We start from the raw sequence: 23,087 nt of genomic DNA, 5'->3' as shown, positions 1-23,087 counted from the left end.
GTATAGTGCCCAGTATAGCTAGTAAAGTGCCCCAGTATAGCTAGTAAAGTGCCCCAGTATAGCTAGTAAAGTGTCCAGTATGAGTAGGTAGTGCCTCAGTATAGCTAGTATAGTGCTCAGTATAGCTAGTATAGTGCCCAATATAGTTAGTATAGTGCCCTAGTATAGTGCTCAGTATAGGTAGGTAGTGCTCAGTATAGCTAGTATAGTGCTCAGTATAGCTAGTATAGTGCCCAGTATAGTTAGTATAGTGCCCTAGTATAGTGCTCAGTATAGGTAGGTAGTGCTCAGTATAGCTAGTATAGTGCTCAGTATAGCTAGTATAGTGCCCAGTATAGCTAGTAAAGTGCCCCAGTATAGCTAGTAAAGTGCCACAGTATAGCTAGTAAAGTGCCCCAGTACAGTGCCCCAGTATAGTGCCCCAGTATAGCTAGCATAGTGCTTAGTATAGCTAGTATAGTGCTCAGTATAGCTAGTATAGTGTTCAGTATAGCTAGTATAGTGCCCAGTATAGCTAATAAAGTGCCCAGTATAGCTAGAATAGTGCCCCAGTATAGCTAGTATAGTGCCCCAGTATAAGTAGATAGTGCCCAGTATAGCTAGTATAGTGCTCAGTATAGGTAGATAGTGTTACCTGATGCGGATCCAAACAAACTGCATCGGTTCTCTGTGTCGTCTGTCCTGTCACATTCATCCTCTGGTATTTGTAGCTTGTTTTCTACTTCCTGGTAATTGGGAAGTAGAGCTTGAGCTACAAACACTAGACTGATGCAAAGGAAGACACAGTGTTGCAGTGCAGTGTATACTGCTCAAGATGTTCTTCCAAAGCCTCCGCAGCCATTACTCTGCAAAGGGACGTTGGAACTGGAGGGAAGGTAGCCAGTAGACCACTTGGGAACACTCTATGGCAGAAGAGGAGACTACTATACACCAGGTACACTGTATGGAGGAGGGAGGTGGGGCATTAGACATCAGGTATGTTTGGGGTAGAGAGGGGGGCCACTAGACACCAAAAGAGTGCTATATGATGGGAGGAGGGGGGGGGGGGGGGGGGACACTGGACAACCAGAGAAGCGATATAGGGATGTTAAAAGTGTGGCCTGGGTTTCTGCCCTGGGCTTATAATTTGTCTGGTGTCTGAAGGAAAAACTAAGTACCTTGGTTTATCCTTTGATCAGTTTTTATTTACATGTATATGGTAATAAAGCTTTACTTGAGGATGCTGCTGTGCTGGATTCTTCTCTTCATATATTGAGCTTATCATTGGTTTTGTGAATTGAGAGCTGCCTGTTAATGAAAATGAAAAAGTAAATTCTTTTCACATTAAATTACAAAAGCTTTTGTTCAAGTACATTCCTACAGTGAAAATTATTGAAAGATTATGTTAAGACTCTCTACAGTGTGATCATACTTTGGACATTTGTAGGAAGGTTGTTATATTAGGTTATACTATACAGTTTTATTCACTGTATTCACTGTATGACAGGACTACAGTAAAGTAGTATTTCATAAAAACAGATGAGTTAAGTAAAACTGAGTAGTTTAACTATCTATTTACTTTGTATATTGGCAGGGCAAATATATGGATATTGAATTTGATTTTAAGGGTGATCCACTTGGCGGTGTCATAAGCAACTGTAAGTACAAAACTTTGGTAAGCATGTAGTATCTGTGATTACATGTATAAAGCATTCTAGTCTCAGTAAAGGCGGCCACATGCTATACAATTTTTTAAAATTCTTTTCCATTCAAGAATTATAGTCATTTTTTTTCTGATTGTAGCATTTGAAAAACCTGAGCAAAATACGTTTACTATGTTTCCTCCGTTATGAAAAAAAAATGATTGAAAACTCGGAAAAAATTGCTTGGGTCTATACATTAAGAAATTGATAATCTACCCTACACCATGCAATTTTCATAAAAATTGATCAGAGAAATCCACCACTCCTAATCGACTTATTTCGGAATAAATGGGAAATTCAATCAGATTTCTTGAACAAATAAAAAAAAGCTTTCATTTTTATCGAATTACTGTAAAATTGCATCATATTATTGTATCGTGTGTGCCCGCCTTAAGGGGGACGCTGGGTGACTGATATAGAGGCTGCCATATTTATTTTCCTTTTAAACAATACTAGTTGCCTGCCTATCCTGCTGATCCTCTGCCTCTAATACTTTAGACATAGACCCTGAAAAAGCATGCAGCAGATCAGGTACTCTGACTCAGGTTTTACTGTATTAGCCATATGCTTGTTCCAGGGTTTTACTCAGGCACTACTTATGCCAGAAGGTTGACAGGGCTGCCAGGCAACTGGCATTGTTTACAAGGAAATAAATATGGCAGCCTCCATTTAGCGCTCACCTCGGGTTCCCTTTAAGGGATCTGGGTTGCCAATTTAGGAACAGTCCATGGTGACTTATTACTATTATGCCCATCGTGCAAATATATTTAATTATTAACCACTTCGCCATATCTGGACGCATATATCCGTCCAGATAGGCAGTGATGCTGCAGCCGTGTGGTGCGCGCGATCGGGCGCGCGCTCCCGCTGCCACCCGCTGCCCCCCGATCAGTGAATGGGAATATAATTCCCATTCACCGATCTAAGTCCCCGGCAAAAATACCGACGCTTTCTCATCAGAGAGCGTGGTATTTCTGCCCCCAGGAAACTTCTTCTCTTCTTTTTAGTTCCTAGATGCGACATCGTTCGCATCTAGGAATTTTTTGAATGTGGCCATCTTGTGGCCAAATAGTAAACTGCACCCACATACCTGTATTGAATAAAAAAATACATTACATTACATCTAAAATTGGCTATTTACCTCCCAAACTAAAATTACCCAAATACATTTTTGTATTAAAAAAAAAAAATAAAAAAAATTACAATTAAAAAAAAAAAAACTACATAAATAGTTACCTAAGGGTCTGAACTTTTTAAATATACATGTCAAGAGAGTATCTTATTAAATTTTTTAAAATTATAAGCTTGTAAATAGTGATGGACGCAAATTGAAAAAATGCACCTTTATTTCTAAATAAAATATCGGCGCCATAAATTGTGATAGGGATGTAATTTAAATGGTGTAATAAGCGGGACAAATGGGCACATAAAATGCATGGGTTTTAATTACTGTAGCATGTATTAATTTTAAACTATAATGGCCAAAAACTGAGAAATAATGATTTTTTTCCATTTCTATCTTAATCTTCCTGTTAAAATGTATTTACAGTAAAGTGGCTCTTAGCAAAATGTACTACCTAAAGAAAGCCTAATTAGTGGCGGAAAAAACGAGATATAGATCAATTAATTTTGATAAGTAGCGATAAAGTTATTAGCGAATGAATGGGAGGTGAACATTGCTCGGATGCATAAGATTTTCGAAGCTGTAGGCTGAAGTGGTTAAAATGAAAAGTGTTTTTATAAAATCAATGTTGGCACTGGCTGGTAAATCTAGAGGAAAATGAGGATTGGGTTTAGGGTCAAAAGGTATTTTTTGTGTGTAATGATGATAATGAAGTCCCAGAGACTAGAGAGGGGAAGGAGGTCATCTTTCTTGTCTGTGTGCTACCAGATGTGCTGGGACTAATCATAAGTAATTGAGTGTATGTTGTGGTAGCACTGTGAATTCTGTATCCCAGCATATAATTGGTCCCCATCTTACAACAGTACACAGCATTACATGTCATTAAATGTTGTCATACAAAAGTAGCCATTGAACTTGTGTGACAGCATTTGTTAATTATGGCTAGCTTTATTAGTGCCAGTGTACTAAACTACTGCAACAAGCATTGCAAAAACACGACTGTTACATGGTGTCACAGTAAATTTTCAATCTTTTGCTGGAGGTGATAAGTCCTGACATTTGGTATTTTATCATTAGAGACACAATAACGTCATATAAGAAAATCCTTTACACATTAAATCACCTGTTCAAGAGATGGTTTGTAATGATCATTAGTAGTGCATGCCAGTATGTTTTACCAATACTCTTCAAGTATATATCTATAAATAACTTTCAGCCAATGTGAAATCCATAAGTGGCTTGCCAAAAAGAGTGACACATTTAACTTTCTCATACATAGGTATGGATTCATGAATATTTAAAAAAAGTAACATTGACGTATGTTACAACCAACACAGAAGGGGACACACAACTGGCTTAAAATTGCATTCAGGTTTATTGCATGTATTGCACAGCGTACATGTTGCAGGACAAGCTCTTCATCAAGTGTGACACATCTGATGTAAGACTTGTCCCACAACATGTAATGTGCGATACATGCAATAAAACTGAGCATGTGTGCAAGCCAGTTACTTGTGTGCTTCCTTCTGCTCTGGTTGTACTTGTGGAAGGCAGGAGTGTGTACCTACCTGGAGGGACAACACCAGCTTTGCTGTCCTAAACAGAAGATTGAGTTTGGAGTGTCAGTGTTAAGTCACACAAACAGACAAGAAGATATTTTTACTTACCTGGGCTTCTTACAGACCCCTGTTTTTTTTAGCTCCCTCTGTATTCTCCTGCTCCAACCCGTTGTGCTCTGCAGCCAGATTAAAGTCCGTGACCCAGGGGCCATTGTGCATGCGCTTGCAGCAGGCCATATTCTTCCTGGGTATCACTTCTGTGGTCAGGTGCATTCTGTGCATGCACGGTTACAAGTCTTTATAAACTGCACAAGTACATAGCACTTCTGGCCTCAGGTGCGCAATTGAGGAGGCACATGCCCGGGACTGCGCATGCACAGTTGTCTCTACCTGAGCCAGATGCTGACTTTACCAGGGCAGACAGCGGTACAACGGATTAGAGCAATAGGACACCGAGGAAGCTGACAGACTGCGGGGTAACATGAATGAGCCCCAGGTAAGTAAAAATACTCTTGTTCTCCCTCGTCTTACTTGCACCTTAAAATGCCTCAAATTGTTTGCAAACTCTGTGGAAGGCATTTTAAAACACTGAGGGCCTATTCACACTAGAAGTGCTTTTATGAGCGTTTTGCGATTGATTAGCGGTTTTTAAAATAGCTCCCATTCATTGTCATTAAAATTGCGGTAAAAATCTCTGAAAAATCGCATATGCGATTGCGAAATAGCAGCAATTTTTCCGCAATTTTAATGAAAGTGAATGGGAGCGATTTAAAAAAAATCTAATCAATCACAAAACGCACAGAAAAGTGCTTCTAGTGTGAATGGGCCCTGAGTGTGTGATCAAGCCTAAAATGTCTAGCATTTTTATAATTTCTTAAAGCACACCTGAAGTGCCATGATGAGGTAAACATAAGCACTTGTAGTACTAGCCCTCCTAATAAATTATCTGAATTCTCTGTTTTTCAGTACAGCATGTTAGAAAAATAGAGTTGTTATCTATGCAAATGAACTTGTTGAACAGCTTGTAGAATTCAGCGGTATCCTGAAAAGTAACTTGAAGCCAAAAGAGTATTATCTGTGTGAGACGTGTACTGCTGTATTCTATCTGGATACGTATATGCGTCCAGTGTTGCAGTGGCGTAAGCCTCACACAGATAACCCAAGTGCGCTCATTCCCAGTGGCATTTACGTGTTTGCAATTGGTGAAGGGGAACAAGTGTTCTTTGAACCAATTGCAGTGCCTGGAATGAATAAACATGACCCTGATCAGGGGCCATATCCACTCATAATAACAGAAGCAGTGTAAAACGTGGGGAAAAAATTGAACACTTCCTGGTAACCCAGGATAGTGTTTTTAGTGGCAGAAAAGTAAAATTACATTCACAACACATTTGTATTAAATAATTTTTTAAATGAATCCCGTCCAAAGCCCCACCCCAGTTACCAAACACACACTTGTTAATTTTTTTTTTTTTTTACTAAAAAAACAGTTAAAAAAATAAATAGTTGGATTAGGGATTCAGCTTTTTCTTTATATGTATGGCCTGAGGGTATATTACTGCTCTTTTAGTAAGTAAAGGCTTGTTATTATCGACCGAACACACACAAAAAAATACACTTTTATTACCAAATAATGCATTGTTGCCATACATTATACTAGGAGCATATTTTAAATGTTGTGATAGCTGGGACTAACGGGAAAATAAAATGGGTGAGTTTTATTTATAGTAGCAATGCTTATTTTGAAACTATAAGGGATGAAATCAAAGAAATAGTGTAGTTTTTAATTTTTTTTCCAGTTTTTCCTTATAAAATGCCTAGAAAAGTTATTGGTGAATGAATGGGAGGAGCGCTGATATAGGAAAGTTGCTTTAGTCCTTGAGGCTGAAACTCCTGTAGGCTGAAGTGTTTAAAAACACATAAAAAAATGAAAAAAAAAAAAGCACCAGAGTTTTATAGGCAAGCATAAATACAAGGTAACTTTTACAAAAAGTTACCTTACAGGTTTGTTGACATTGGTATAAAATGTACATATGTCACATTGGTATATGTAAGTACAATATGCAGCCTAATGCACGTTTCAGAGCTTCAAATTAGCCACTTCTTTAGAGGCATTAAATTGTGGGTCAACATTCATGATGATAGGAAATAAAATGTAGTATCTTATACAATTATGATCACATTCTCTCGGATGCTCAAGGTACTCACTTTCCAATAAAGAATAATGTACACTAGGCGGTACATATTAACCACTTCAGCCTAACTGGACGAAAATCCCCCCCCCCCGTGCGCGCTCCCACTGGGGGCCATTAGCCCAGCGATCAATGAAAGGGATTATAAATCCCTTTCACTGATCGGACACAACCCCCCCCCCCCCCCCCCCCCCCCCGGAGAAAAGCCGACAGCGCCTCTTCAGACGCTGCAGATTTTCTGAGATCAAAAAGTTCCCCTGCTTCTATCTTCTTCCTGGGAGCGAGATCGATCGCTCCCAGGATTTTTTGACTGTGGCCATCTTGTGGCCAAATAGCAAACTACGCCAAAAATCACTTTACATTGAATAAATACATTTTTACACATGTAAAATCCCCTGTTTACCTCCCACACCAAAAAATACCCACATACAAGTTTTAATAAAAAAATAAAATAAAAAATTACAATAATAAAAAAAAAACAAATAGTTACCTAAGGGTTTAAACTTTTTAAATATTCATGTCAAAGGAGTATATCAATATGATTTATTAAATTATGGGCTTCTAAATAGTGATGGACGCAAATTGAAAAAACACACCTTTATTTCCAAATAAAATATTGTCGCCATACATTGTGATAGGGACATAATTTTAATGGTGTAATACCCGGGACATATGGGCAAATACAATACGTGAGTTTTAATTATGGAGGCATGTATTATTTTAAAACTATAATGGCTGAAAACTGAGAAATAATGATTTTTTTCTTCTTCTTCCTGTTAAAATGCATTTACAGTAAAGTGGCTCTTAGCAAAATGTACCACCCACAGAAAGCCTTGGTGGCGGAAAAAACAAGATATAGATCAATTCATTGTGATGAGTAGTGATAAAGTTATTGGCAAATGAATGGGAGGTGAAAGTTGCTCAGATGTAAAAAAATTCTCAACCCTGTAGGCTGAAGTGGTTAAGTATCCTTTCTCACTGTCGTGGTTGGTAAGTGTTTTCCATGACCTTATCAGAGGGTTGGGAGTATAAACATTTTTCACAGTAGCTTAGCTGTTCATGGACAGAGTGCGCCAATATAGTTGCTTGGATTTCTTTGGGCCGCTCTCCCAACGTAGGTGTTACATCCCTGATTAGTCCTCCAATGACTGGAACCACTTTGGCCTTCACTTTATGCTTCCTCTGTAGTTCTTCTTTGAAACTCTGGTACTTCTCCAGTTTCTTGTATGACTTTTTCCTGATGATGCTGTCATTTTGCAGTGCTAGGTCTATCACCTCTCCTCTCTTCTGGTCCTTGTATACAACCGTGATGTCTGGTTAATTGGTCAGAACTGGTCTGTCTGTATTCAGCAGTCCCATGGGATCTAAGAGTGCCCATACATTGATTGACCCCTCTCTGATATTAATCTGATCAGAGAGAGTTATATACCTTCCACACACTGTCCATAAATATTCAGTAGATGGAATCATCATTCATTATGGAATCTATTGAATATCTATTGAACCTCAGCATTGAACTGCTTGATGCACTGCAGCGCACTATGGGCAGTTGATCTACCACCGCTCCTGTCCCTGTTTGATTGAGATTGGCAGGTCTGATTGATAATTTCTATTAATTTTCGAATCAATTGAAATATGATTAGCGGAAGTGTCGGGTGGGCATTTTTTCAAAAGTGTCCACTTTTATTTCATCCGCACTGTCAATGTGAATTGAAGACAGTGGCTCTAGGACACCTGGAAGCTGGAGGGGAAGGGGAGGAGGCACAGGTCAAAGGGGTATACCTCTTTTCAGTTAGTCACTGCTTGTAAACATTGCTACTACATTACTTTATTACTAAAATTACAATTGAGCTGACCCATTGGGGCATAGATTTTTGGCAGATTCTATCACCGTGATCAAATCTGCCAGCAATCGATGGTGAGAATGTAGGCACCTTAAGCCCTGTTGTTCTCCATATCCTTCTGTGCTATTTATTCTGTGTTATTTCCCATGTGGATGTGGGAGATTTTAGCCCATTCACCATGTAGATGCTACTGTACACAACACCAGCTCATTGATTGGGCCATTTGGTGTATGCTGTTTCTGCTTGAATCTTAAGCCCCATCTACACGATACGATTCTTTATACGATTCAATTACGATTCTATTTACGATCCGATTAAATCCAACATGTCCGATCAGGATTCGATTCAATTCAATTCTATTTGCCATTGCAAAACAATGGCAAATCGAATTGAATCGAATCGAATCCCAATCGGACATGTTGGATTTAATCGGATCGTAAATAGAATCGTAATTGAATCGTATAAAGAATCGTATCGTGTAGATGGGGCTTTAGACCCTGTCTGTAGGGGTTGGACTGTAAGGAAGCCTTTTCCTTACAGCCTGTGCCTTTGAGTCCTGTGTGCTGTATAGATCCACACTTAGATCTGGACATAGTGTCTGTTTTTGTGCTGCTGACATCAGCGCCTCAGGGTCTGTCTTGTAGTACAGCTTTTTCCAGCCACTAGAAGGATTTTTAGAAGTCTTCTGTGACGCTCACACAGTTCCCAAGAAAACCGTGTGTACGACATTCAAGTTGCAAACGCAAATTCCCTTGCAAAATAGTAGAAATGTCATTTTCTTTTTAAAACCACTGTTTTTTTCTCTCTCCTTCCTGGCTCTGCTAGCAAGCCCTGACAGTTTTGTGTGAAATTTGTCACCTAGCATTTCTGGGAAGTTATATAGCTCATCCATCAGATGAAGGTTAGATATCAAATGACTGATTCACGGTCCTGGAACTCCCGCAGGGATCTTATCCCTGGTGATGCCGGTGCTACACCTCGCTCAGGTCACCCTCCTGGGTAGTGGTCATGCAATATCAGTGAAGAGGCGGCACACAAAAGGCTTGCTGGTTAAAGCATATATTGGTGGTGAAGCAGCACTACATGTTACGAACCTTCACGGTTCTTCATCAGGTGTAAAATGAATCTCAACATCACACATATATTTATAGTGGCTTAAAGAGGAGCTGTTAGGTATAGGGTCTCAGAGAAAATAAACACATATATCAGTAGCTAAAGATTGGCTGTACTTACATTACATATGCATTTCACTGTCCACGTTTGGATTTCACAGATTTTGTATATAGTATATGCAGAGATAGATGCTCCTGACAGCTCATGGCAGGCTCCATGTTTGTGAAGCCAAATGTGTCGTCATGTCCTGCCTGCTTCTGATCACAGATAAGCTCGTTCTTGAACAACACGGTGTGCAGTGAATATTAATGAGCCATGTGGCTAGGAACAATAGCTGACTCCTGCAGTGTAGTCTGCCCGAGATTTATCAGTGCTTCGCGCGCTGGACTGATTAGAAGCTCCTGTACCGTCTCATTAGCAGCCGAGGGGAGGGCCCCAGAATGCTTTGCAGTTTAGCTGCAGCTTGCGTCTTTATGGGTCTATAACAGACTTTAAGATAAGCACACATCAAAGGTAACTGAAATGTTTATCTTCACTAATGGCTTTTGAGCTTCCTTCTAAACTGTTTAACACAGGAGAATAGAGGTTTAAATTAGCTTCTGCAGCCTGACAGTTACTCTTTAAAGACTAGGAAGGATAGCTATCACCATCCCCACACCATGAGAGCAATACCGAAGGGCCAATTTAATAAGAGCTAAAAGGATATGCTCTACGTCGGATGAATATTCCCGGGCTGGAGTGGATTTGGTATATCTTCACTGATATTGCATGACCACTACCCAGGAAGGTTAGATATCAGCCTGACAGAACCAATTAAAAGCATCCTTCTCCAGACTGATCGGCCCCGATCTCAGCAGGGAATCTGACACTTAGCCCTGCTGTCCGAGCATCAAAGACTTCCGGCTGAGTTTGTCAACTCTTTCTGAAAGAAGCTGACCTACTGTGGCCCAGGAATCCCCAATATTCATATTTTCTGCACATATTCCTCATAATTCATGGCATAGCAAATCTCTATGCCCATCAAATTTGCACAGGTTGTGGTATTCCGCAGAACGCTGGTTCTTAGAGGTTTCTGGACCAATCGGACTCCCAGATCTAGCGTAAGACCGGTTTAAAGTAACCCTTTAATACCCCAAGGGGTTTGACCCCTCAAGTTTGATATTGTTATCAATAAATTCTGATAGACCTAAAAATGTTATTAGATTTAACCACTTCAGCCTACAGGTGTTTCACCTTCAGCACGCAGACACTTTTCCCCTTTCAGCACTCCTCCCATTCATTCCCCAATAACTTTTTCACTACTCATCACACATAAATGATTTATATCTTGTTTTTTTTGCCACAAATCAAGCTTTTTGTGAGCGATACTTGTTTTCAGTAAATACTTTATTTTCTATGCATTTTATAGTGGAAAACCAAGGAAAAAATGAAAAAATACACTATTTCTCAAATTCCATCCCCTATAGTTTTAAAATAAACAATATTACTATAGATAAAATACACACATTTTATTTGCCCATATGTCTTGGTTATCACAACATATAAATTATGTCCCTAGTACAAAGTATAGTGACAGTATATTGTTTGGAAATAAAGGTGTATTTTTTCTATGTTGTGTTTTTTGTTTTCTCATTGTACGCTACCAAGGATTAAAAGTCCTTATTTGCATAACTAACAGGAATACGCCCTCATGGCATACATATTTACAAAGCTGAGTCCCTAAGGTAAAGATTTATGTATTCTTTTTTCAAATCTGTCACTTTTTGGGGGTTTTACAAGTGTTTTATTTTGGTACAGAGTTTATGAAAATACCAATACCAATACCAACATGAAATACGCCTCAACTTTCTTACTACCCAAATTGTATTCTCTTGCTTGTTACGGTTAAAATGATACCCTATATACATAATCACATAGCATTTTGGGCTCACAGCACACTATTAACCGCAAGTAGCGCCAATGGATTTTTCAAAGCCATTTTTTTCAACAAATGCAGCAATGTCATTCTTTCTTAGCAACGCCCATGGAGTGTCAGAACATTCAATACATGTCATAAATGTTACCATTCTGGAAATTAGAGACCCAGGCCTACTCAGATATACATATTTGGTAACATTGGGACGTATGCGGTTTTGCTGAAGTTGCACCATAACTCTGAAAATTGCATTTTTGAACAGTTTTTTCCAGTTTGGCAGTATGAAGAATTCACATGACATAGGCCTCAATCCTAAAACACACCAAATTCTATTCTACAGCTTGTCACGGTTAAAAAGATACCCTATATACATAATCACATAGTGTTTTGGGCTCACAGCACACTATTAACCGCAAGTAGCGCCAATGGATTTTTCAAAGTCATTTTTTTCAACAAATGCAGCAATGTCATTCTTTCTTAGCAACGCCCATGGAGTGTCAGAACATTCAATACATGTCAAAAATGTTACCATTCTGAAAATTAGAGACCCAGACCTACTCAGATATACATATTTGGTAACATTGGGACGTATGCGCTTTTGCTGAAGTTGCACCATAACTCTGAAAATTGCATTTTTGAACAGTTTTTTTCCAGTCTGGCAGTATGAAGAATTCACATGACATAGGCCTCAATCCTAAATCACACCAAATTCTATTCTACAGCTTGTCACGGTTAAAAAGATACCCTATATACATAATCACATAGTGTTTTGGGCTCACAGCACACTATTAACCGCAAGTAGCGCCAATGGATTTTTCAAAGTCATTTTTTTCAACAAATGCAGCAATGTCATTCTTTCTTAGCAACGCCCATGGAGTGTCAGAACATTCAATACATGTCATAAATGTTACCATTCTGAAAATTAGAGACCCAGGCCTACTCAGATATACATATTTGGTAACATTGGGATGTATGCGGTTTTGCTAAAGTTGCACCATAACTCTGAAAATTGCATTTTTGAACAGTTTTTCCAGTTTGGCAGTATGAAGAATTCACATGACATAGGCCTCAATCCTAAATCACACCAAATTCTATTCTACAGCTTGTCACGGTTAAAAAGATACCCTATATACATAATCACATAGTGTTTTGGGCTCACAGCACACTATTAACCGCAAGTAGCGCCAATGGATTTTTCAAAGTCATTTTTTTCAACAAATGCAGCAATGTCATTCTTTCTTAGCAACGCCCATGGAGTGTCAGAACATTCAATACATGTCATAAATGTTACCATTCTGAAAATTAGAGACCCAGGCCTACTCAGATATACATATTTGGTAACATTGGGACGTATGCGGTTTTGCTAAAGTTGCACCATAACTCTGAAAATTGCATTTTTGAACAGTTTTTTCCAGTTTGGCAGTATGAAGAATTCACATGACATAGGCCTCAATCCTAAAACACACCAAAATCTATTCTACAGCTTGTCACGGTTAAAAGAAAACCAAATGACAATGATGACAAATACAATGGAACTTACCATTGGACGTCTAGCAGGATTGGAGAAAAGTCAGAGGTCAGAAGTCAGGTGTCAGAAGCCAAAGCAAATTGCTGGGTCAGAAGAAGGGAGGGGTCAGCATAGTTCATTCCAAGCATGTGGCTAAAGTTCAATTTGGAAGCAGGGTCCAAAGTTCAATTTGGCAGCTTGATTATGTTTCTGGGCTTCTCCCAAGCATCCAGTTTCCTCCAACACCTCAGAAACACATTGGTAGGCCAAATGGGAGCTTCTTAAGGGACAGTAAAAGGCCAGTAAAATATGTCCAGGTTTAAAAAAAATATAGACGCCCCCCCCCCCAAAAAAAAAAGGAAGAAGAAGAAATTAATAATGTGGAAGAGTGTGGTATGTCCTGAAGCAAGTAGCAACGCATAGTGCTGGGGCTGAGGGGCAATCCGGGCAAAAATATCTGGGCTCCCTCCTCATCTTGTGTTTCACACACACTCTGCATCTTCTCATAGGGGTGGCTTTCACTTCATTTGGGGGGATCAGGGCAGGAAAGTGTCTTTCTTTAAGTCTGAGGGTATTCTCCAAATAAATCGGATCGTTTTGCTGAGCGATTTGGGTAGGGCCAAAAATTAGAGACTTGTGGACTTTCTCCTGGAACTGCACAAAGGTGTCCCTTCCGCCTGCTTTTGCATACAAGACAAATGCGTTCTGCATTGACACCTCCAGCAAGTAATAGGCTATCTTCTTATACCATGCCCTCCACCTTCTTCTTAGCATATAAGGAGCCAGTTTTTGCTCTGCCAAGTCCACTGCTCGCATTTTCTTGGTGTACTCCACTACAGCCTGTGGTTTTACAGTTCCCTCCCCTCTTGACGAGGCAGGAACGGTGGCCTCACTGTGGATCGTTGTTAGGATCAACACATCCCTCTTGTCAAAGTATTTTAGTGCGAGGAGTTCGCCACATCTGAGGCTGTAGGACTGTCCTCTATGTAGTTTTTTGTTCAGTACCTGTAGTGGGAGGCCCACACGGTTGGATCTAACCGTCCCACATGCTCCAGTCTTGGCTGAGTACAGGAACTTAAACAAAGGTAAACTTGAATAAAAATTATCTACATAGAGGTGGTACCCCTCGTGGAGATAAGGGGTTAAAAGATCAATAACAATCTTCCCACTGGTGCCAATGTACTGTGGGCACCCAGCTGGCTGTAAAGCGGAGTCCTTGCCTTCGTATACTGTAAAGGCGAAGGTGTAGCCAGTGCCACTCTCACATGCCTTGTACATTTTTACCCCATATCTTGCCCTCTTGCTAGGTATGTACTGTTTAATGGCAAGTCTACCATGAAATGGTACAAGGGACTCGTCCACTGCAATGTCACGGTCTGGGGTGTAGAGATCTCGGAATACTGCAGTAAGGTGGGTCAGCATGGGCCTTAACTTGAATAACCTATCATGGGCAGGGTCAGTCCGTGAAACATGGTTGGTATTATCATTCAAATGAAAAAATTTAGATAGCAAGTCAAATCGCTGCCTTTTAATTGTTGCTGGGTAGAGGGGCGCGCTATGATAGAGGTCCTTGGACCAATACATTCTCAGTTGTGGCTTTGTTGTGACACCCATGCTGAGATTCAAGCCAATGAAAATTTTTAATTCGGGCACGTTGGTGGGCTTCCATTTTGTCACAGTCCAGTGGGTTGGGTTTTCAGCTAAAAATTGTTCAGCATAGAGATTAGTCTGCTCAACCATATGCTGCCAAAAGTCCACCGTAATAAAGAGCTGGTACAGCTCAATGGGTGACAGATTGTCAATAGGCACTGACACACCAGGAGTGGCTGTAAAGGGTGGTATATTGGGCACCTCAAAATTAGGGGGTGACCAAGTGCCATTAAGGATATGATCTGGTACTGGCTGCCTGCAAGGTACCGATGGCCGCTCACCCCGTCTGCTGGCTCCCCTCTGCCCAGTGCTGCTGCTGGCTGCTGTGGTGTTGCCCGCTGAGACCCCAGCTATGGCCTCTGACTGTCCAGTTGGTTCCTGTCTGCTGGCTCCTGTCTGCCCACTGCTGCTGCTGTGGTGTTGCCCGCTGAGACCCCAGCTATGGCCTCTGACTCTCCAGTTGGTTCCTGTCTGCTGGCTCCTGTCTGCCCACTGCTGCTGCTGGCTGCTGTGGTGTTGCCCGCTGAGACCCCAGCTATGGCCTCTGACTGTCCTGATGGTTCCTCATCAGGGGAATCAGGATCATCCCAACACAATTGGTGAGATGGCAGCCCTCCGGACTCTGAGCTTTCAGTACCTGAATCAGAGTCGCTCGGAGGGGACCACTCGCTGCCTGAGTCATCCCCAGATTCCTCACTGCTGCTCTGCTCGCAGAAGGCGACTGCCTCCTGCAAAGAAAAGCGCCTCCTCGCCATACTAAAAAGAAGAGATAGAAATAAAAAGTAAGAAGAAAAAGAAAGAAATAGATTGTGTTTTTTTTTTTGTTTTTTTTTTTTAAAGTGACAGTTTTTTTTTTTATTTTATTGAAATAGATGGATAAAATAGATAAAGAGTAGATAGAAGGTAGATAGAAAGAGTATATAGAAAGAGTAGAGAGGGTGAAAATACCCAAAAGTTAGGAAGGGAGGTTAGAAAGAATAAATGGCAAGGAGAGGGAGGATCAGGAGATAAGGGGGTAGATATGGGGTTAAAATCAAGGAATGGGGGGCAAAATTTTAATAATATAAGTCCTACCACACTGCTGCAGTCTCTCTCTCAGCTCCTGTCAGCACAGATCACTCACAGAATCTGTGATGACAGAGAGCTGTGAGAGAGAGAAAGGGAAACTTTGTTTATAAACATTTAGCAGAATGTACATTGTTACTGGCTGTAACAATGTGCATTCTGCCTGTAAACTCATCTGATTGGTTAAGGGACCTGCTGGTCCCTTGAACCAATTAGCGCTCCGTCGGCTGGGCTGTGAACGAGCGGCGGGTGCGCGCGCATGCGCGCGCACCCTCGGAAATAACGCTGGACGTACTTGTGCGTCCATTTAGCCCGCAATGCGCCTATCTGGATGAGCAGATCCGTCCAGATAGGCTGAAGTGGTTAACATAGCCTGTACGGTTTTGGAGATAGAATACCTATCATGATTCAGATATATTCCTGTGTCCATGAGAAGGGGATGGCACATTTCATGTTCCAAAGAGGTGTGTGATCCCTGCCCCTAACTCCTCCTTGCTGAAGTGAGGGGTATAACCTTAACTGGGCCCAGGTTGTCAAGGGTCCGTCATCTGAAATCTTTGTCTATAACATCGGACAGCCAGCTGGACACTGGCACCTCACTTGAGTTATTTCTCACAAAGGGCCTCTTGGCCTCTATAGCAATCGGCCATCTCGGACTTCCTCCAAAGACTTGCGATTGCCGCACGGTATTTGAACTGTACATTAAAGACATTCTGTTTCTTTTCATCTCTATTCTCTTTCTATCAAACCAATCTGTTCTGCCGGACAGGTATATTTACCTGTGGGCTAAAGTATGCTATGTGTATGTAGTTTAAGAATAAAACTTTTAACGATTTTATCGTTCAGTCTTGTGCCTGTTCTGGTCATCTGATTGTTGCTACAACGAATCTGCCCTCTGAAGAGTCAGTCATTCTACCGCATTGTTTTATTATTTGCTTCTAAATTGTCGTTTTGCTAGTTAGGTTGTAAATAACAGTTTTCTTCCTTTTAGGAATAGCTAGCGGGAGCCTCTTCCCTCCCTACCGAACTGGAAGAGTGGTGGCAGTGAGATTACCCGATTTCCATTGCGAAACCGATATTTTTTAGTTACTGATTGTACATACAATCGGGTTTGTACATGTATGGGCACCTCCAACCAATTTTAACCATTTACTACCCACACAGTGAATTTGCCTCCAGAAGTCTCTAGTGCATGAGACCTGCATGGCAACAGTGGCCTAGTAATACGGGATTGGTGAGTGATTGCCACCTTACATATTGTCGGCAGCTGCATGACCAATCTCTATTGTCAGTCTGCTCACCCTACTTCCTGCGTATGCTAATGGGATCAGATCAGACGGGATCAGGGGGCTGGATTGTCACATCTTCTACCTCAGGTTTGTTTGATAAGAGATGGTCAATGAGATGTTGATACTTTCGGCTTGAATGCAAATATAATGGAGATTGAATGCTGCCTGGAATTAGATCAATCAAAGTCAACAAGAAGGACATTTGAATAGCTCAAAACTAAGCTGCATACAATTTTCATGTTAGCTGGAGTAATTGACATCCCATTGAACATCTCTAATGTCAACAGAAAACCCTACGAATGGCTTATTTTGCCTTTGCACTTCCTTTACTTCCATCCATGTGCTTTACTACCTCAGATACTATGTCAGCAGCTCATATTTCTGTGCTGTTTCACCTGATCACTTGTTTTACTCCTAGATGCCTTCACACCCACACACACATTGCAAGATCTGAAAGGTCACGGGTGGGGATTAATATCTGTAATGCCCAGTTTCCAGTATTCTTCATGTCAAAGTGTTAGCTCATAGATCATGATTTAATTCATAGCTATGCAGAAAGTTTAAAAGGGCTCGCAAAGCTGCAGCTAGCATCACCGGTGTGTGTGTGTGTGTGTGTGTGTGTGTGTGTGTGTGTGTGTGTGTGTGTGTGTGTGTGTGTGTGTGTGTTAGAAAAATGTGTGTTTATTTAATGTGTATATATGTTATACCTAAATGGAATCTGTACAGCAAATGACCCTCTATTATAAGCACTAGCTCCACAATGCCGAATATTATACCTAACATATTGTGTTATGTATATTGGACAGTTTGATTTCTGAATTGTTATGTGTTTTATGTTTAGATCTCCTTGAAAAGTCTCGTGTTGTTAGGCAACCAAGAGGTGAACGAAATTTCCACGTTTTTTATCAGCTCTTGTCTGGTGGCTCTGAGGATCTTCTAAGTAAGTTTTTTTTTTCAATGTATTGATTTAGACAATTTTTTTAAATAGTGCATTTAACCATATCTTAGCTCACATCTTTATATGTACATTTACCCCATAACTCATTAATGCTCGGTTCACACTGTCCCTGATGAAAGACTGATCCTGTAAAAATGGATAAATATTCAGTTTCGGATGGATCAGTTGATTCTGTTGGCTTCAGTGTTAGTCCATTTTCCAATTAGTTTTTGAACAGACAGAAAAGTATGCTAAATAGATTGTGTCCTGCACCCACTGTCTCCTAGTCTGGTATGTGAAAATGTAAATACAGCAGTGCCTAGAAAACCTCCCGTCCACCACAACTGATGCATTATTGGTCCCAAAAGCATGTCGCCTTTCCACAACACATACAAGCTTGCTTGCAGAGCCATCTGCACTTGCAGTGACCGATATCCTTTATTTTCTGCTATCTAAAAATAGACTATGAATAAAAACTATACATTTAAAGTGGTCTAACACCCAGCATTTCAACTTTGCTTTAAAAGATTGCTTACAGCTTATAAACTATTATGCCAGATTTTTTTTTTAGCAGAAATTCACTGAATGGATTAAACATGACATTTTAGTGCTGCATTTATCTAGAAATACTCCTCCGTGCTTGCATGTTTAGTTACAAATGTATCTATCTACAATGTAACAAACAAACACTGCTCTGAGAGAACAAAGAGGGCTTCCCCGGCAGGCTTTTCAAAGGTCTATTTGTATTCCAAATAAAGATACATTTGTAACTACAGATAAGAACGGATGCGGATTCCTAGTTAAATCCAACACTAAAATGTCATGTTTAACCCATTCAGTGAATTTCTGCTTAAAAAAAAATCTGGCATAATAGTTTGTAAGCTGTAAGCAATCTTTTAAAGCAAAGTTGTAATGCTGGGTGTTAAACCGCTTTAAGATGGGAAAGTGACTATAAATATAAAAATGGGAAGGTAAAATAACATCTAAGGAATTGACAGAAAGTATAGCCAATCCATTTTTACACACTTTTCATTTAAATGAGCATCTGCTTAGTATTGGTGCCCCGTAAAAATCTTTTACCACTCAGCCTTCAGTTCCACTCATCAGAACTGAATCCATTCTGATTCACGGGAACTTTTTTATGTTAATGTAAACACAGAACTTGAAATTAGAGGAATACAATACGAAAACTTCCATCTTTATTCCATTGCAAACAATGCCAGTTGCCTGACATCAGTGCTGATGCTCTGCCTCTAATACTTTGTATTATGTATAAGATCTGATAATGAACCAAGCAGACAGCCATCTCCTCCATGTTGAATGGGTTGTGGGGTTCTGGGAAGAACCATTTACCCCTTTGCCTTAAAGATAAATTCCACAAAAAAATAAGGAAAATAATACCCAAATTATATAAGTTATTGCAATTCACTTTTAAACCATTTTCCTTGCTCACTTATAATCCACTTTCCAAGATCATTTAAATATACCTTCTTATTCCACTGAAAAGTTAATGAGCTATGGTTCAAGTTAAAATATCATGTAATCATTTTTAGAATTCTTGCTATGCTAGTCATAAAAAATAGTTCCACCAGGCAAAGTCTATTTTTCATCAAGGTGACCCTTATCTTTGATCTATCAGTCAAGGTTCTAAAGCCGCATCTACACGCGTAGATGCGGCCACGATGTTCCTTATCAATCGAGCGCTGATGCGGCTCGATTAATAAGATCCGACAGGACGGATCTCCCCACCGCCGATTCCCTGCTCGCTCCCCGCGAGGGGACAATGGCTGGGAATCGAGCGGAAGATAAGCGGCGCGGGAATCGAGCGGGTATTGATTCCGGCGCGGGGACGCGGAAGAGGCGATCCGGCGGCTAATCGAGCTGCCGGATCGCCGCCTCATCTACACGTGTAGATGAGCTTAATTCAAAAACATCAGACAGTAGTCTGACTGAAGATTGCCTGAGAACTATTCAGTAGTGTTACTACTGATAACTTCTAAAGTACAAATAATAAGTATAAATTACAAGCCTTATCTCTATATACAGTTAGGGCAATAAATATTTGAATAGAGAAAACTTTTTCTAATTTTGTATTTGTGCATTACCACAATTAATTTTAAATGAAACAACTCAGATGCAGTTGAAGTGCAGACTTTTAGCTTTAATTAAGAGGGGTGAACAAAATGATTGCATAAGAATGTGGCAATAGAAGCATTTTTTTTTTTTATCAGAATCCTTTCATTTCCGGGGCTCAAAAGTAATTGGACAAATTAATTAACTGGAAATAAAATGTTAATTTCTAATACTTGGTTGAAAAACCTTTGCAGGTAATGACAGCCTAAGGTCTTGAACTCTTGGACATGAGCAGATGCTGTGCTTCCTCCTTTTTAATGCTCTGCCAGACCTTTGCTTGAGTGGCTTTTAGTTTGCAGTTTGTTTTTGGGCCTTTCTGTCCGAAATTTAGTCTTCAACAAGTGAAATGTATGCTCAGTTGGGTTCAGATCAGGTGACTCACCTGGCCATCCAAGAATTTTCCACCTCTTTGCTTTACTAAACTCCTTGGTTGCTTTGGCTTTATGTTTCGGGTCAATGTCCATCTTTATCATGAAACGTTGTCTAATAAATTTGACTGCATTTAGCTGGATTTGAGCAGACAGTATGTCTCTGAACATCTCAAAATTAATTTGGCTGCTTCTGCTCTGTCTCACATCATCGATAAACACTAGTGTCCCTGTGTCATTGGCAGTCAGGCACGCCCAAGCCACCACACTACCCCCACCATGCTTTACAGATTATGTGGTATGCCTTTTCCACCCTTTTTTCTTGCCATCATTCTGGTAGAGGTTGGTCTTCGTTTCATCTGTCCTAAGAATGTTTTTCCAGAACTGTGCTGGCTTTTTCTTTAGCCTAAGTGCACCATATTATGGGTGTCAGGTCTGAGCATTCCTAGATGAACAGTTTCCTGGAAAGTGGATTGGTCGTTGTGGGCCAGTTGAATGGCCCCCAAGGTCTCCTGATCTGACCCCCTTAGACTTTTATCTTTGGGGTCATCTGAAGGCAATTGTCTATGCTGTGAAGATACAAGATGTGCATTTCTCCTGCGGTGTTGCTATCAGTGTGTGAAGAGTGGGAGAACAGGGTTGCATTGACAACACAATGGGCAGCACATTGAACATATTTTATAAGTGGTCAGATACTTGTAAATGACTCATGAAAGAATAAAGTTACGTTAAAACCAAGCACACCATTGTTTTTCTTGTGAAATTCCCAATAAGTTTGATGTGTCACATTGCCCTCTTCCTATTGAAAAAACAAAAGTTGGATTCAAAATGTCCGACTTCAAAATGGCCGCCATGGTCACCACCCATCTTGAAAACTTTCCCCCCTAACATATACTAATGTGCCACAAACAGGAAGTTAATATCACCAACCATTCCCATTTTATTAAGGTGTATCCATATAAATGGCCCACCCTGTACATGTAAACACATACAAATAAGTACATTTCTTTTAGAGTAAAATGGGCCATAAATTACTTTTCTCCTATGTTGCTGTCACTTACAGTAGGTAGTAGAAATCTGACAGAACCGACAGGTTTTGGACTAGCCCATCTCCTCATGGGGGAACCTCTGGGTTTCCTTTATTTTCAAAAGTACTTAGGGAATGGCAATTGCTCCAACCAACTGCCAAAAACGTGTACAGCAAGCAGGGGGGCTGGCCAGCATCTTTATATAAATCCTTTTCAAGTAGTATTTTAATAAAAAATAAAAGCCATGCTGAGAATCCCCCATGAAGAGATGGACTACTACTAGACCAAAACCTGCCGATTCTATCAGATTTCTTTTACCTACTGTAAGTGACAGAAACATAGGAGAAAAATAATTTATGGCTCAATTAAATGTGGAAGAAATGTACTTCTCATTTGTACGTGTTTACATGCATTTTAAATTTTGCAATGTTTCGCGATATTGGTCCTGTAAGTGTGTCTGAGTTGTTACATTTAAAATGTAAAATTGTGGTGTTAATGTACAGAACTAAAAATTAGAAAAAAGTTTTCTCTGTCCAAATATTAATTAACCTAACTGTAATTCCCAGTCCATTGACTGTTTGTCCCCTTATGACAGTAGCATACCTAGGGTATTTGACAATTGATGCTAGTAATTTACAGGAATTATTTTGTTTCCTATGAATTGTAATGAAATACAAAGGTAAAAATAAACTGATGAGAAATACAATTACCGTATTTTCCGCCGTATAAGACGCTCCGGAATATAAGACGCACCTAGGTTTAGAGGGCATAAACTCCTGGTATGTCCATATCCAGGAGCGTCATGTACATGTTATCCCTCAATCGGTAACCTCCTGTGTCCCCCATGTGTCCTCCATGTCTTCCCCTGTGTCCCCATGTCTCTGTCGTCCATCAGTCTGCCCCATGCCATCCATCAGTCTGCCCCATGCCGTTCATCAGTCCGCCCCCTACCGTCCATCAGTCCGCCCCATGCCGTCCATCAGTCCGCCCCATGCCGTCCATCAGTCCGCCCAATGCCATCCATCAGTCCGCCCCATGCCGTCCATCAGTCCACCCCATGCCGTCCATCAGTCCGCCCCATGCCGTCCATCAGTCCGCCCCATGCCTTCCATCAGTCCGCCCCATGCCGTCCATCAGTCCGCCCCATGCCGTCCATCAGTCCGCCCCATGCCGTCCATCAGTCCGCCCCATGCCGTCCATCAGTCCGCCCCATGCCGTCTATCAGTCTGCCCCATGCCACCTAATGTCTCCCACTTTCGTCCAGCAGTCCCCCTCATGTCTCCTCCACCATGCCTGTGTGTGTACCTGTGTCCTCCATCAGTCTGCCCCATGCCGTCCATCAGTCTGTCCCATGCCACCAAATGTCTCCCACATTCGTCCAGCTGTCCCCCTCATGTCTCCTCCACCATGCCTGTGTGTGTACCTTTGTCCTCCTTCATGTCTGCGCTGTGTGCATGTCTCCCGCCGCGTGTTGTCTGCCCCCCGCTATGTGCACGGCTCCCCCCCCCCCCCACGTTACTCCAGGTAAGTGAAATTTTTTAATATAGGGTACTGCTCAGGGTCCCTTTAAGGAGGAAGTTTTCCTCACAGTTTGTATATGGCTTCTGGCTTTGAGGAAGATCTATTAAGCTTGAAACAGCGGGCTGTCGGCCACTATAGCCATTTTTATCTTTGACGTCATT

At 40.8% G+C, this 23,087-nt stretch overlaps 1 protein-coding gene across 4 annotated transcripts in view; it reads left to right on the top strand.

Annotated features, from left to right (window-relative positions):
• Window positions 1–23,087, top strand: part of MYO1B (myosin IB) — a 927,952-nt gene that overhangs the window by 695,891 nt on the left and 208,974 nt on the right. For all 4 annotated transcript variants that reach the window (XM_068244859.1, XM_068244861.1, XM_068244860.1 and 1 more), the window contains exons 7-8: window positions 1,574–1,637; window positions 17,781–17,879. In XM_068244859.1, the coding sequence (XP_068100960.1) occupies window positions 1,574–1,637; window positions 17,781–17,879 (163 nt within the window). The remainder of the gene's footprint in view (window positions 1–1,573; window positions 1,638–17,780; window positions 17,880–23,087) is intronic.

The sequence above is a fragment of the Hyperolius riggenbachi genome, chromosome 7 (assembly GCF_040937935.1).
Source record: "Hyperolius riggenbachi isolate aHypRig1 chromosome 7, aHypRig1.pri, whole genome shotgun sequence".
Classification (NCBI taxonomy): domain Eukaryota; kingdom Metazoa; phylum Chordata; class Amphibia; order Anura; family Hyperoliidae; genus Hyperolius; species Hyperolius riggenbachi.
The sequence above is the reverse complement of the archived record's forward strand: the minus strand, read 5'-3'. Positions and strand labels throughout refer to the sequence as shown.